Raw genomic sequence first — 12570 nt, 5'->3', positions numbered from 1 at the left:
AAATTTTGCGCAGTACGTTTTTGTATACTTTGAAGGCATCGTTACAGTTTATTTTTGACTAAGTCAAGGTTTTTTAAGCCCTTATATGCTGTTGTAGTTACACTTTACTATTACCGTTGCAAGTACGTTAAACTTGCCCAAATTTTGACCTAAATGCCAAGGCAATAGGATCATTAAAAAAGTTTAAAAATATGAAATGATTCGAACAAAAGCGCACAAAACTATTTTGACAAGCGAGTACAGGATTGTTAACGGAATGACGACATGTGCGAATGATTGAGCATGTCAACCCTGTCCCTAAGTACCGCCAGTTGGGGTGACAGAAAATGATGCCAAACATTCAACATGTTTTAGAGATGATATAAAGGACAAACACGAATTTATTGCCACGCACATAAACAGCTGTAAATTTTTAACCTCGGTAACAAATGCCTTGAAATTTTCAGAGAAGATTCTTACACAAATTTTTAGTGAGACAACAATCGACCAGGGTTCAATGGGAAACTAATACCCTTTTTTCAAATAGGGAATCCAAAAGCTGTCTTTAAACTTTGTACAGTGGCGAAAAAGTCCATCCTCAGAATTCCTTGAGGTTCTTTTCGAAGTTTTTAGAACTCTTTGAACTCTTTTAAAATTCTTCTGAGAAGTCTTCTGGAATTATTTTGAGAACTCTTCTTGACTTTTATTCAGCACACCTTGGAGCTGAAATTTTCTTAGAGTTTCAGAAGAATTTCCTCAGTATTATCCAGTAATTATTTCCGGAATGAGCTAGAAATTATCAGAACTCCATTGCCATTTTATTCAAAATCCTTTTTGAATTTCACTCAAAACTTATTTTTCTCGGTATTCTTTTCGGAATTATATTGGAACTATCTACAGGATTCACTAGAAATTACCCGCTAAATTTTCTTGGAATACTTCCCAGAAATCCCTTGGAACTGTCTTCAGAATTTATTATCCTTAAGGTTTTGTTTTCCCCGTATTTTGTAGAACTCTTCCAATAGCTCTTTTGAAATTTTTCTTAGAAGTCCACTACAATTATATTTAGAACTCGTCATGATTTTTTCTAAGAACACCTTTTAACTGATATTCCTTCAGAAATTCTTTCGCGTTTCTAGAAATTATCCTCGGAATTCGCTTGAAATTTTGCTTAAAATCCCTTTGTAATTTTCTTTAGTTTTACTATCAGAAATGTTCAATAAAACTTGCCCCTTCTTTCATCAGAACTGTGCAATTTTTACATCAGGAATTTTCAAGTCAGCTTGCCCCTCCATGCAGCAGATTGTTGCAAATCTTACATCAAAAATTTTCAATACAAACTGGCCCCCATAAAATTTCAACTGACCAGAACGATGCAAATTTTCCACCGTTAATGTTCAATAAAAATTGCTTCTCCAATCTTCTGATTAGTGCAAATTTCCTTTTTCTATTTTCCACCAGGCATTTTCAATATAGCTTGCTTCTCCTATCATCAGAATGTTGCAGGTTTTCCACCAAATAAAGCTTGCCCCTATTTTCATATTTTGAGAATGTTCAGTAAATCAACTTTCCTCCAATTATCAGAATGGGCAAATTTTACACCAGAAATTATTATTAAAGTTTGTATCTCTATTCAGCAGAAGGATGCAACTTTAAGACCAAATTTTTCCAAAAAGCTTGGCCATCCGTTTACCAGAACGGTACAGATTTTTCACCAGAAATTTTCAAAATAGCTAAAGTTTTAATAAAGCTTGTGCCTTCATTTACCAGTGCAAGTTTTCCACCATAAATCTTCTGTTCATTTAATTTATCAAGGCGATGCAAATTTTGCACCATAAATTTTCAATAAAACATGCTACTCCATTCACCAAAAATTGTCAGTGAAGTTTGTTTCACCATGCACCTTTGTGGTGCAATTTTCAGGCTTTGCCTCTTCATGCACCATAAATTTTCACCGAAGCTTGCATTCATCAGAACGATGCAAATTATGCACCAGAAAAATGAATAAACCTTGCTTCTAAATTCACCACAGTGTTCACCATGTGCATCTCCAAATTTTTAGCGTGATTCAATTTTTCCACCAGAGTTATTCATTTTGATTAGTCCTGAAGTAGTGATGATCTATTCCTGGTATTCTGCTTCCAGCGGTGAACATATTTTGCAGTTGTTTATTTCCATACAATTTGTTTTCATAAAAAAAAAAAAGGAAAAAATGTACCCGACTTGAAATGACCGATCACAGCATCAACTCAGCATTACAAAAAGCTTACAAACAACAGTTTTCCGACTTCTTTGCCTAAAGTACTTTCAATATATGTGATTATAATGGGGCAGAAAAATTGCTTGACGGAACATGATTTGTTGCATTTGTCATGCTGTCAAGATTTAAAGCAAAGTCATAATTTCACTGTTTGACACTAAACTAACAAGCTGACAGTTTACTTCCATACAAAGTCCCACCGAGGGGCGCTAAGATGATGGTGCTTTTTGCTAATGTAATCGCATTTACTGAAAATAGTTTCAGTGTATCAAAATTGATGAAATTTTGGATTTCGGATCCATTTTTAATGTAGATTGCGAATATGCATTTAACTCAATATCCTTAAAGAACCCAAGTGATAACTGTGGAAGTGCTTCATAGAACACTATGTTGAGAACATGGAGAGATTCGTAGCTTTTAAAAAAATGATTACAAATTATTTTATTTTCATATCACTGTCCTATACTGGAAACTTTAGTCGGCAGTGTGTTTTGAAAAACCCTAATAACCAGAAATAACTATTTCTGGTTCAAAATTTAGTTTTTGATGTACCTGAATGTCTACAATAATCCAAAATATGACAATCTTAGGACATTTCGATACATATTCCAGATGAAGAAGATGTAAATATTCCATGTTTATGTAACTAGAAAAAAAAACTTTAATAAGACTGGTAAAAAACATACTTTTGAGTAATTATTCCAAACACATATGTAACAGATTGTCAATGAAATTTCAATATGACTTTAAAAAAATAGATTTGGCTACTGCTGCTTTTATCTGAATTCGTTAAACAAACGTTACCAAACGAAGTGCTTGTTGGCTTTCTGTTGTATTGTTTATGCCTATTCAATATGAAACATGTCGTTTCTCGTTATTCAAACACGGAAATCTAAGAAATCCAAACCAAGTTTCCCAGTGGTTCCCGCAAAATGGGTTTATATGGGGGTTTATAAAATTCATAGAATAATTTTCCACTAGATAACTTATGGATGCTGTTACAAAACATTTGCAGGCTATGCGAAGTCTTTGTAATGGTTGATTATGTCTAACCTGCCAAACGAAATGTACCACATTATTTAATACACATAGACTTTTATTTGTTTTGATGAAACATATTTAACCATACTTCTAATTTGTACATTGGAGCATAAAATACTTGATTTGTGATATTTGTCAAACAAAATATGTAATCAAAATTTCATGCTTTTACAAACGTGTTTCCGAATACATGAGTGATGCCAACTTAAAACAAACAAATTTACAAGCCAAATTGATTAATGTGCTTATGTTTTCTATTGCATTTATCACACATTAGTATGACTCAATTAGTAAAATAGTACTGTTGTAGTACTTTTATACGACAAACTAAATATCATACCTTTTGAAATTAGGTTTTTAGTGTTACTTGGGGTGTTGCATGTGTACTATTATAAAACTTTTACTCAACGAATGCAGTTAATTTCACCTCAGATCAGATCAGATGTTGACGTAGCGAAGTTGGCAGAATTGATGCGGACGTCAGGAGTTCAAATCCTGGTCCCACTGCAGTTAATAATTTAGTTGTGTGTGTTGTTTCTAACTAATTTTGACAAAAATGATTCTCATTAAATAAAATCATCAAATTCACCACCTTGTATCATCAATACATAACTTGGTTTCAATATGAAGCTGTATAATAGAGAAAAGGTTGAAAAAGCACCTTTCAAGTCCACACACAACTAAGCGACAGAAAAACAGCTCTATACAAGCGTCAAAGATAATGCAGTTAGCACAACAAGGGCTTGTCCAAAAAGCCAAAAGTAGCTTACTAAGTTCGCCAGATTTGCTTGTTCAGTAATTGAGTAATAGTTGGTTCCAGGGTGCCTTCCATTCATTTTGACTAAAAAAATGTTTTATGAAATTATAGAATAATAGGATATCATGATGATATTTTGTATGTGTAAGTAATAAGAAAAGATTGTAAAGTTTGTGTTTCACACATCAATCCAGCAAATTTAGCTTTTACAGAGTCACAATGAGCGTTTTTCTGATCGCCTCTTCGCGAAGAGTGAAGAGCGAAGAGTGGGTGAGATAAATTACAAAATCGCTTATTGCGACTCTCATGTGGCAAAATTGGCAGGTATTATGTGTCAAACACAAACTTATCAATCTTTTCTTGTTGTTTACATAATCAAAATATTTTCATTATGTCTTATTATTCCATAATTTCTTAAAACATTTTTTTAGTCAAAATGAATGGAAGGCACCCTGGTTGGTTCATATCGTGTAGTATTTGACTACAGCTTGAAGCTGTATAAATTAAATAAGCAAAGTGTTTACGTCATGAAAAATGTTTGGTGGGAAGTTCATCGAATATATTTAAAGTCATTTATAATAAAAAAAACATCTTTCGAATGGTTTGGAAGGCCTGATATAAGCATAGCAAAACTATGTTATTAAGATAAATTTATGTTAATTGCATAACCAAAATAAACTAAATTTTAGCATAATTTCAAATTTTAGTGATGTGTCTGTCTTATATTTGAGATACATTTTATGATCCTTGAGGTATGCCTTAGATCAGTCGGTAAAGGTGAAACAATAAAGCACGAGCATGCTGGAGGTGACAGGGTTCGGTTCCCGGTCCGGTCTAGGAATTTTCCGAGTTGAAAAATTTCTCTTCTTCTCAGGGCGAGTATGACTGTATTTGCTAAACAATTATTCTGATGCAACTGCAAAAATGCTCCAAGATTGCGTCTGCTTGTTGTCTGCCAAACGTCAGTGCGAACGTTTGTTTCTGGAACCTGACTCGGGTTCAGATTCGCAATGAACATAAGCTCGGTTTGGCACGGATTGGAACTGGTTCCAACCTGGATAGTAAACAAATTCGCTATTAGAAAGCTCTCAATTAACGACTGTGCAAGTGCTCCAAGAACACTAAATTGAGAGCCGGTGTTAAGTCCCAGTAGGTGCGTAATTAAACTAAAGAAGAATGTTTTCTCAAAACACCAACCGTTTAAAAGGAACCTACCGCAAGAATGTGCGGCATATATAGTCATCGTATCACAATGCGAGGTAATTCCCATCTATTCGACCGCTGACGACCACTCCATCCACACCGCATTATGTTTGTCGAACTGACCACATTGATGGCCCATGCCACACACAAACCTATAATAATTCCAGAATTGATCATCATCATCACCGTCATTATCATCGGTGCCGTCCGCGTGTGTGCGAGAGAGTGAAAGAGACGGACGTGCGCCGCCGAAGCTTAAACTACTATTTGCCGTACTAGCGGCCAACAGTTGACTGCGGCTCGTTAGTTGGTTAAGTCGAAACTATACCAGTGGGCTCCCGCGGGTTGTGCTAGTCGTAGTGATATTTACCCGATTGTAGTCATTATACCATTTGCTCCCGCGTGTTCTGTCGCGACGCACTACATAATTATTTCCGTGAGAGCAATACGGCAATTGTTGATTCGAAATCGCGAGCAGTTGTCAGAGTGCAGCAGTAGTTCAGCAGCGTAGAAATCCGACCTATACGTCATCACTCTCCGTAGTGGAAGAGAATAGCAAACATTGGATATTTGGAACTCCGGTGGAGTAACCTCGGCACAGAATGCCGTCTCCGTGCCCCCATTTCGGGCTGAGTTCGTTGCACGTTGTGCTGGCACTACTGTGTAAGTGGGAAGCTTGTGTTGCAGAAGAGAAGTAACATCACTCATGAAGACCATAAAAAAGAGTCTCCTCAGCTATAATTAGAACCCTCGATAATGATGGGATGGTAGATAGCCGTTTGGATGATCGTTTATCTGTTTTGTATTTTTGCTGAGGTGGTGTGGTGTACGATACATGGATATTCCAGGTTGATGATAAAGCAGTTGAACCGGTACCTGCCTAATGCCATCATGCTCACTGAACCTGTTCGGAAGTAGCAGAGGTCGGGTCGGTTCGCATTGAACTTGAAATGGCCATGATCGGGGGAGACGGGCCCGTTGCTCACGAACCGAATAATTTTGCTGTTAATTGAGTTAATTAATTCGTGACTCATACAAGCACTGCGGATGGGCGAACTGTTTTATTGACGTCTTTGAAGAATCGTGAGGGAATTGTTTACCTTTTTTTGTCGGATGATAATAGTAATTGACTGCACCTAGTACATGAGATTTTACGCTTATATGTTAAGCATACATTATTGTAAAGATTAGTGAAAGGTGCTGCAGACTAAGTTGTAAATTCAAACAATTTACACAGTGATAAAAGAAGCTACATTCAGCATGAGATGTAGGTGAAATCATTGGAAATATGTCATAGCAAACCATATAACAATACATAATGCGGTATTGAAATATTGCTGCAGATTATTACAGTTATCTTTTCGTTCCAAGCTTAATATTTTAAATGTCCACAGGATTTGATTAGTCAACAGTGGAAATCTTGAACCAAATTGCTACGAAAACAAGCGATTCCTAACGATTTGTGTAATAAGCTTTGGCTGAACAGAAATACACACAACGCAGAGTAGGTAAATTAGTTTTAAAGGAAATGGTGTAGAACGCGTCGGCGTCACCGTGATATTTCGCATAAAAAAACATTTTGTTCATCATTTTATTGCATCAACAGATAGTATTTATGGTTTTAATGCGTTTCTAAATTAGAAACTAATCATTTTTGTCCCCAAACAATTTAAAACAAAAAAGATAATTTGAGTGCTTTCGGTTTATTTGTCGTTCGATTGCTTAGTAGAGTTTTCATAAGTATAAATAAAAGCAGTCCCTACATGATATATGAATCACAAATTAGCGCTTTAAATGTATATTGATCTGAGATGAGGGTGAGGCAATATGCGCCGTTTGGATTAGTAACTCTTATACGCAAAACAAAGTTCTCTTCCATCAAATGTAAGGTTGGATTTATTACATCATCTGCATAATGTTTCGTATAACATACAGTGTAAAACAAAATTGATCGTACACCCTAGAGAGTATAGATATATTTTTTTTAAGTCGTGGCTAGTGGTTGAACAGATGTGTATTGATTTATTGCTATAGTTTTGGTCTTAATAGGAAGAGTCTGAATGAAGTTAAATTTATTCTATTAAAACGTTCGATTTCAACTTTTTACCTAGTGGACGAGATTTAGTAAAATTAGTGGCATATGAATGATCCTTACCACGACTAAAAATAAGCAAAATTTGAAGAAGTTTTATCATTTTATTTCAAGAAAATAAGGTTTTTCAATACAAAGGCGTTCTCATTAAATTGCTCTAACTTTTTGTAAAATCAACCAAATATGCCCAATACTGATACAATAATTGATAGATATATGCTGAGTCAGCTACCAAAAACTCAGAGACGTATCTTTTTAGCTGGTGCTTTTAGAGCCGGTTTTTCGAAAATTTAGATACAGCAGTACGATCCATTTTGAGATACACTGTATGTAATGGCAGCTCTTGCAATGGACTATATGGACTGTATGTAATGGACTATAGTACAGGCAAGTTTTCCAAAAAGCTAATTTTTGTATAAAGCCTTCATGAATTTCTAGACACAACGCATTTGGGAAACATACCTTGTTCAAAAAATAAGCTAACATATAAAATTGCATTATTTTTAAAACGTTCCGGCTACCACATTACAGAATATGTTCATGTTGTGAAACATTGCAAATTCTGCATACTTCTCATGCAAATCTCCAATAGAATCTTGCATTGCCCGGTTGGGTGTGAACAATCGTTGAAGTTTAAATTGATCAATTTAGATGGTCAAGTTTTGAACCCGCCACAACATGCTTTTGGCGCTACTTCATATGGACGATCAAATGTAAAATACTGTGGTAGCCACAGCATAGTTCTATCAAAACCTCAGCATTTTCACTGATCCATTGCTCATATGAGTTACGCGAAACCCCTGCAATAAAACGCACGGATTGAACCCAGGCCCATTGGGGTGAGAAAGCAGTCACGCTTCCCGAGCAAAATCCAGCATCAAAATGAAAGCAAATTGAAATCCAGTTTTGATATCAACATCAAACTGAAATCATAATTTGATTTCAGTTTACGCAATTGACAAATTTGATGTCTAATTTTGTTTTCATTTTGCTGTACATTTGCTCTTCTAAAATATGTTGTTGCTGGTTTGTTTTCATTGCCTTAGCATAACATCAAATCGAATACTTGTTTTGTTATCAACATGAAAAATGGATATCAAATTCGGTTTTCAGTTTGCTCTCACTGATAGTAGAAATAGTTTTTAATGTGATGTCACAGGAAGATTTGTTTGCTCTCAATTTTGATTTTTAACCGTTAAAACGACCAAAACGTCAGCAACCTGAGTAATCATTACTTTTAAAAAAATCTGCCCCTTGAGGGCAAGTGTTGCATGCTTGAGATGCTCAACCAACTCTGGGTCTCTGATACCTACCCGACGCTGTGGAAGGAGAGTCTCGTCGTGCCCATCCCGAAGGCAAACGAAAAAGACAGGGGCACATCTAGGTTCCGACCGATCGCTCTCACATCCTGCATGGCCAAGGTATTCGAACGGATGGTGAACCGTAGACTCAAGATGTTCCTTGAAACCAACAGCTTGCTCGACCACCGACAACATGCCTTTCGACAAGGTTTCGGTACGTCCACGTACTTTGCCACTCTGGGGGACGTCCTCAAGGAAGCTTACGACCAGGAACACCACGTTGAAATCATCTCTTTGGACATCTCCAAGGCTTTCAACCGGACGTGGATGCCAGCCGTCCTGAAAAAACTAACAAACTGGGGCTTGAAGGGGCATATGATGTATTTCATACGAAACTTCTTGACCGACCGGTCATTTCGTGTATTGGTGGGGAACACGCGGTCAAAAAGTTTCAGCGAGGAGACTGGAGTCCCTCAAGGCTCCGTTATCGCAGTCACGTTGTTCCTGGGGGCAATGAACGGGGTATTTGACCGGCTACCTGGGCGCATTTATATATTTGTTTACGCTGATGATGTGCTGATTGTGGCCACCGGTCCTACACAGATCCGAACCCTACGGCAAGCGCAAGCGGCAGTCTCTGCCGTCGTCAAATGGACCGACTCGATGGGTTTCCAGCTATCCGCCAGGAAGAGCATCCGATGCCACGTATGTCCGTCTCAGCACCGAGTCAATAGCACCCCAATTACGATCCACGAGCAAGCCATTCCAAACAGGAAAACAGTCCGCGTCCTCGGCGTACTGATCGACCGAACGCTCTCCTTCGACCAGCATTTCCAATAGGTCAAAAAGGACTGTCGCAGTAGACTCAACCTCGTTAAAACGATCTCTCGGCCTCACCGATCCAACAACCGCGATGTTCGGTTCCGGGTGGCGTGAGCCATCATCGACAGTAGGTTGCTTTACGGGACGGAAATTACTTGCATCGCTTCCGAGAAGCTGATTAGAACCCTAGCACCAGTCTACAACAGCTACATCCGCATCATATCTGGTCTCCTGCCATCCACTCCAGCAGACGCCGCATGCATCGAAGCGGGTCTTCTTCCTTTCCGGTTCTGCTTAAACGCAAATATTGCCACAAAAGCCGCCGCCTTTTCCGCCAAGACCTCCGGAAACAATAGGATCTTTCTCCTCGACGAGGGGAACAGAGTCCTCCGCACGGCCGCCAACATCGACCTCCCCCCAGTGGCCAAAGTCCATTGGCATGGAGAGAAAAGTTGGCACTCTTCACGAATCCAATTGGACAATCGGATCAAGAACCGCTTCAAAGCAGGGGATGCATCCATCATTTTGCACAGATCGGTCGCCGAGTTACTTGGGTCCAACTATGCCGACCACGTACATCGGTACACCGACGGCTCCCGATCGATAAACGGAGTAGGTATCGGGATTTTTGGAGACGGTATTGCTGAAAGCAGCAGTCTTCCTCCACAATGCTCGGTTTTCTCGGCCGAGGCTGCAGCGATTTTCCGTGCCGCTACGACGCCAGCCAACAAACCGATACTTATATTAACTGACTCACACAGCGTCGTTCAAGCGATCACCTCGGAAGCACCAAAATCAAGTACGCCCCACCGAACACCGTGTACACATGGATTCCCGGACACTGCGGAGTGCCAGGTAACGAGTCTACTGATCACCTTGCCGGAGTCGGGACATCGGGTCCCAGACTCACCAACAAGGTACCCCTACAGGACGTCAGACGGTGGATCATGCGGACCATTCGAGCGGCATGGGAAGCTGAGTGGTTTCGCAACAGAACTGCCTTCATCCGCAAAGTAAAAGGGTCAACTGAACCATGGAGAGAACTGGACAACCTGAGGGATCAACGCGTGATTTCGCGGTTACGAACCGGGCACACTAAACTCTACTATAATTATGGTGGCCTGCCGTTCCGCAGAAGCTGCATCATCTGTGGGGTACCCTACACCGTCGAACACATCCTGTGCAACTGCCCGGAATTCCAAAATCTTCGGGAGTCACTCTGCCTAACTTCCAGCATCAGCGATCTGCTCGGGAATGATACTTCGGCCTCGGCAGCACTAGTAACCTTCTTAAAAGAAGCCAAAATCTACCACTCGGTATTGCAGGAATTTCTTTCGGCCGTCGGGACATCTCAGCTGGATGGATTTCCCCTATTGGACCCATGCCAGCTGAGCTCTGTTTTGTTTGGATTAATCGTTTGTAGCTTGTCTTAAATCATTTTGTTTTCTGTTGTTCTTCTGTTTCATTATTTTATATATTGTTATTTTTTCATATAAGTTGAAGAGCCAGCAACCAAAGTTATTAACTAAATGTTAATATACCATGTATCTAGAGGTTACTCACTCTGAGCCCTCTCCTTTCTTCGGAGATAAACTAGCCATAGGCTTAAAATCTCCTTAATAAAGAACTAAAAAAAAAAAACTGAGTAATCATTATCAGCGAAATCACAACATCAAATTTAGATTTCAATTTGATTTCAGACTTTTCTCGGGCTACCACTACACCACCGGCGTCGGCACATAAGAAAGTCGTTGGATTTACATCGTCATACGAATGAAGGCAAAAATGGAATGGAAAATAGGTTTGCTTGGAGTGCTTTTTTAGTTTTTGACAACAAAGGGTGTAAGGGCATCTTTAGCGGTGGTCTATTTTTGGACCAGCTTTATACTGAATTTGGAACAGCAAAAACTAAATAGAACCTACCAAAATAGATTTATATGCACTGGTGTTGTATTGGTATGTCAAACATTCAACCATAATCGAGAGGAGCAGAGTTTTGATTTTGAATTCAAACATTAGTTTTGACCTAGAAATACTCAAAGGGGGAGATGGGTGGAGCAAACAAAATACATTTCGCCAGCAGGGATTTTTACCTGAGTTATCTTGCTTGCTTGAAGCTATCATTTCACATGACTTTTATTTTTAATTCGATTTACGTGCAAAACAATAATTGATTGTATCGAAATATTTTGCACATTTGTTCGTGCCATCAATTAACCAACTAAGATCAATTTAGATGGTCAAGTTTTGAACCCACCACAGCATGCTTTTGGAGCTACTGCATATGGACGATCAAATGTAAAATACTGTGTTTTTTTTAAACTAGTTCGTTTATTTGGAAGGCTCAATCGCGTTAGCTTTACGGTGCCGATAGTTCATTGAAAATACTGTGGTAGCCACAACATAGTTATGTCAAAACCTCAGCATTTTCATTGATCCATTCCATCCTCAGAAGAAAGGTTTGTGTATTTGCTCATTTTTCAATACGTTGTTTCCACCTTCGCTCGAGCGCAGCGCTACTGTGCCTGTCACTTGGATTCAGGCAAAGTTTCCAGTCTTTTTGATATGTTATCTTCGGTATAGATCTAATTGTCGGTCAACTAAGGACAACTCACACTTAACATCTGGTTTTTTAACGGGTTCTTACATAAAACGGATTTGATAATGTCACAAATTGTTTATGTTTTGACAAAAAAAATACAATAGGGTAGAGCACTACTTCGTCGTAAACGCCCATTTCCGTTCTATCGAGCAGAAATCATCAATATTTTTTCTGTCTTCATTCGTAGAACGAATAAAAACCTAGCAAAACCAATGGCGTTTTAATGACTTGACGGAATCGAAACTCGTAGAATGAATTTGCAATCAAGAAGCAGTGTCAGATTTCTTCCAATATCTCAATAATTTGTGACTTTTTATCAAATCCAACGGTACGTATAGAAAGGTAAATAAATTTTAAAGTCATCTACATCATAATCACTCCATTTTTGAGTTCATTTCCTTTCGAAAAAGAGAGGTTAAGTGTGGGTTATGCCTTTTTTTTTGGATTAAAGACTTTATTTGTACAGGCTTAATCGAATAAACTTTACGTAGCCGAGTTATCATTTTTGTTATA

The 12570-nt window shown here is 38.4% G+C and overlaps 2 protein-coding genes across 4 annotated transcripts in view; one reads left to right on the top strand and one right to left on the bottom strand.

Moving 5' to 3' along the window:
• The window catches only part of Ccn, a 356072-nt gene that overhangs the window by 128662 nt on the left and 214840 nt on the right, over positions 1 to 12570 (bottom strand). The window lies entirely within an intron of this gene.
• Positions 5532 to 12570, top strand: part of LOC135710821 (uncharacterized) — a 44002-nt gene continuing 36963 nt past the window's right edge. The window contains exon 1 of the mRNA XM_065233510.1: positions 5532 to 5903. Coding sequence (XP_065089582.1) covers positions 5843 to 5903 — 61 coding nt within the window. The 5' untranslated portion in view covers positions 5532 to 5842. The remainder of the gene's footprint in view (positions 5904 to 12570) is intronic.

The sequence above is a fragment of the Ochlerotatus camptorhynchus genome, unplaced genomic scaffold, assembly GCF_037179485.1.
Source record: "Ochlerotatus camptorhynchus isolate MF236.1 unplaced genomic scaffold, CSIRO-AGI_Acam_v1.1 ptg000403l, whole genome shotgun sequence".
In the NCBI taxonomy this organism is placed as follows: Eukaryota; Metazoa; Arthropoda; class Insecta; order Diptera; family Culicidae; genus Ochlerotatus; species Ochlerotatus camptorhynchus.
The sequence above is the reverse complement of the archived record's forward strand: the minus strand, read 5'-3'. Positions and strand labels throughout refer to the sequence as shown.